Source organism: Vitis riparia, chromosome 10, assembly GCF_004353265.1.
Source record: "Vitis riparia cultivar Riparia Gloire de Montpellier isolate 1030 chromosome 10, EGFV_Vit.rip_1.0, whole genome shotgun sequence".
In the NCBI taxonomy this organism is placed as follows: domain Eukaryota; kingdom Viridiplantae; phylum Streptophyta; class Magnoliopsida; order Vitales; family Vitaceae; genus Vitis; species Vitis riparia.
This window is the reverse complement of record NC_048440.1, coordinates 3,851,779-3,855,410: the sequence shown is the minus strand read 5'-3', so window position 1 is coordinate 3,855,410 and position 3,632 is coordinate 3,851,779. Positions and strand designations below refer to the sequence as shown.

The window sequence follows — 3,632 nt, the reverse complement described above, 5'->3', positions numbered from 1 at the left end:
GCAAATCAAAGTGTACAATATAGGAATTTTGAATCTATTAGTCCCTTCAAAATTAAGAACACTTCCTAACATACTAGTCATGTTCAACATTTTTAATATTATCATTTAGTGAAACTATCTAGTTAGTGACCCCTATCTAACACAAAAAAAAATGTCAATGCATAAGTTGTAAACTGAATTACTCCTATGACTAAACTGAATCACACATATAACATAGAAATTATGCATTGCAATCAACTGAAAGAGATTGCCAACTTTCTTTTACAATCATAAACTAAATTTTTTAGTTTGAAAGAAATTAATAACCATAAACTCCTATATACACCTAATGCCATGCAATATGATCATTTTATATTTAAACCTTGGACACATTAATATACTACTTATGTATTAAAATAGATGTAACTTATCCAAGATATATATAGAATAATATCAACAATAAATATTTTATGCAAGATGTTTTTTCATGTTTAATAAAAGTTTTATAATATTATTATTATCCCTTAAATTTCGACCTTAACTTGTAACTGAAGCTTAAATGCTTTGCATGTATAACATTTGTATTTATAAGCTTATTTGGCCATTATTACAAGCTCATGGAACAAATTCAATTCTAGCCGTCCGATCGTTGGGGGATGAGACACGTTTATGGGCACTGGTGTTGTGGTGTAGAGGTGTCCCCAACGCAAGCAAACACTAGACCTTTGCTCCTTCAGCCTCGGGTTTGTTGATCTGTCAGTTTGAATGGATTTGCTTGGCCTTTTTATACTTGACATCTCTTTCACACATGGTTTCCTCAACTTTGTGGGAGGGAGAGAGTAGTGGTTTGTATTACTAGTTTTGGATTTCAGCTTTAGACTTTGAAGATTCTTGAGGATTTTTAAAAGGAGAGCGATTAAACTAAAGGTTGAAAATTGCAAAGGATGGATATAAAAACAATATGCAATTTCTTCTCTTTTCTGTCATTTTCTGTTGCTAATCCAAAAGGACCAAAACCTCCGATGCCCATTCCACTCCAAATAAAATAAATAAAGTAAAATCCACATTTTTATTTTATTTTTATAATTGATGTAGGGCCACTCATCCTTTCTTTTAGGTACGCCCATAAATGCCCTTTACCTAAACTAGCAATCTTAGTGAGATTGACTGGTTTGAACGCCCACATCAAATCAAGGGCTCCAAAAGAAGAGTAAAAGATAGAGGTAAAGAGCCATTGGACTAACTTTCTTCTTCATATCATAGTCCTCTCTTACTCCTGCTCCTTTCTTCTCCTTTAGAGTTCATCTCCTTCCTCTCTTATGTCTTTGTTGTGGTAGTCCAGTGCATGCATTCTGGTGATGGCTGATCAAGGTGGTAGCAGTGCTGTAACAGTGATGAGGGACTATAGGAAAGGGAACTGGACGGTGAATGAGACAATGATTCTAATAGAGGCAAAGAAGATGGATGATCAAAGGAGAATGAAGAGAAGTGAAAATGAAGGGAGGAGCAAGCCTGCAGAGCTGAGATGGAAATGGGTTGAAGACTATTGTTGGAGAAAAGGGTGTTTGAGGAGCCAAAACCAGTGCAATGACAAGTGGGACAATCTGATGAGGGATTACAAGAAAGTGAGAGACTATGAGAGGAGATTATTATCTGAGAGAGGAGACAGTGGAGATCATGATGGTGGGCCTTCTTCTTCTTCTTATTGGATGATCGACAAGAACGAGAGGAAAGAGAAGAACTTGCCTTCCAATATGTTGCGTCAAATATACGAGGGTTTGGTCGAGGTGGTGGAAAGGAAAGGTGTTGGTTCTACATCGGCAACAGCAGCAGCAGCAGCAGCTCATCAAAGGGTGATGAGTGGTGGCGGAGGCGGCCTTGGGCTTGGATCCATTCCCAACATTGGCTATGTGGTTGATAGGATTGAACCTCCATTGCCTCCTTTGTTGCAGCACCACAACCCATCTCCAGTTTCAGTAGCGGCACTGCCGCCGCCGCCACCACTGCCACCTCCTCCATCAGCCCCACAACCTCCCCAACCTCCCCAACAACCACAACAACCTCATATTGCATATCCTCAACCATTGCCCTCCCTAGGTACTCTCTCCCCTCTCTTCTACTACTCTTTGTTGCATTTTGGATATGCATATATGCAGATGTGTTTATAGTAATGGATTCCATGTTAATGTGGCAAAATAAAACTAAAATAAAAAATCTTAAATTTCTTGTAAAAGTTGATGGGTTGTTTGTGCAGTACTTGTTTCTCCATTGGACCTCACAAAAGTTTGTTCCACCTACATTCTCAATATGCCTCTTTCTCTTGCATTCATGCGGCGACTGATTTTACTTTTTTTGATATGTAGAAAAAGGTGATAGTTGACTGAGGTATTGTGTGATGTTATTTTGTGTTAGCCTATATGTATACATTGATGATCGGAATGATTCCAATATTTTTATGTTTTGGAGATGTGTGATAGCTCAGATTCTGATACAAGTGAGTATTCAGACTCACCAGCAAAGAGGAGGAGAAGAGGTGGTGGAGAAGGCACAAGTGGTGGTACTACTACTGCAAGTGGAAGCTCCTCAATTGAAGTGGGTTCTGCAATTTCAAAAAGTGCTTCCATTATAGCTGAAGCCATTCAAGCCTCTGAGGAGAGAGAAGAGAGAAGGCACAGAGATCTTTTGAGTTTGCTTGAGAGAAGATTAAAGATCGAGGAATCCAAAACTGAGGTCAATAGAGAAGGCATTAATGGCCTTGTTGATGCCATTAACAACCTGGCAAATTCTATCCTTGCATTGGCTTCCGATAGGACTCAAACGCCTCCACAATGATCTTCCCTTCATCCATGATCCATCTCACCCATCAAATAACAAAACAATTTTTAACAAAACGATTATTATTATTATTATTTACATTTGAGGTGGTAGAGCTGGCTAGCTATTCTCCCTGTACATAGGTGATGGTGCTTATGATGGTTCAGTCGTGTTCTAAATTTCCTGATTCATTCATGTTGGAAGTTGGAATATTATCACTTTGATTAATCATTATTTATATTTTCATTATGAAATATCAGTTTGATGCAGTTAATTTCATTTTAATTGTTTCTTTCTTTGCTTCAAATATCCATGCTATATGTCTATTCTTGTATCAGATGACTCCATGTACAAAACTTATTGGATCTAAGGATTTCAACAAGGCCGTATATGCATTTGGAACAATATTGCATTCCTTTGAGGCTCTTGGATTCAAAAAATAATGATTTTTAAACAAATCATAGGACTTGTTTGATAATTGTTTTCGAAAATAATTTTAAAAAATAGTTTTTTTTTCAATTTTTGTAAAACAAAAGTCGATTCAAAAACCTAAAATGTTTTTTATTTATTTTTAATAATTTTAAATATATTCTAAAATAATTTTTATATGTACTGTTTTATTTTTAATTATTTATATAATTATTTTTTAAAATATATTTTCAAAACAAGTAAATAAAATAATTAAAAGATGTTATTTTAAAATATCTTATTTTTTTGTTTTTACTAATATAAAACCGTTTTTAATTATCAAACATGCTTTTATATAAATAGTAATAACTTTTATGTAAGATATAAAAATAGTAATTTTTTAAAATAATTTGTAAACATAGAAGATAAAT

At 35.0% G+C, this 3,632-nt stretch overlaps 1 protein-coding gene across 3 annotated transcripts; it reads left to right on the top strand.

Annotated features, from left to right (window-relative positions):
• The first annotated feature begins 1,121 nt into the window (after positions 1 to 1,121).
• LOC117923404 (protein enabled homolog) lies at positions 1,122 to 3,070 on the top strand. 3 transcript variants are annotated; one of them, XM_034841669.1, is made up of 3 exons: positions 1,122 to 1,202; positions 1,322 to 2,076; positions 2,462 to 3,070. In XM_034841669.1, exons 2-3 carry the CDS (start codon positions 1,338 to 1,340, stop codon positions 2,809 to 2,811), a joined length of 1,089 nt encoding a protein of 362 aa, XP_034697560.1. In that variant the 5' UTR covers positions 1,122 to 1,202; positions 1,322 to 1,337; the 3' UTR covers positions 2,812 to 3,070. The 3 variants fall into 3 exon arrangements, with proteins under 3 accessions (XP_034697560.1, XP_034697561.1, XP_034697559.1); XM_034841670.1 differs by lacking the exon at positions 1,122 to 1,202 and having other exon boundaries at positions 1,211 to 2,076; positions 2,457 to 2,635; XM_034841668.1 differs by lacking the exon at positions 1,122 to 1,202 and having other exon boundaries at positions 1,212 to 2,076.
• Positions 3,071 to 3,632: the final 562 nt, after the last annotated feature.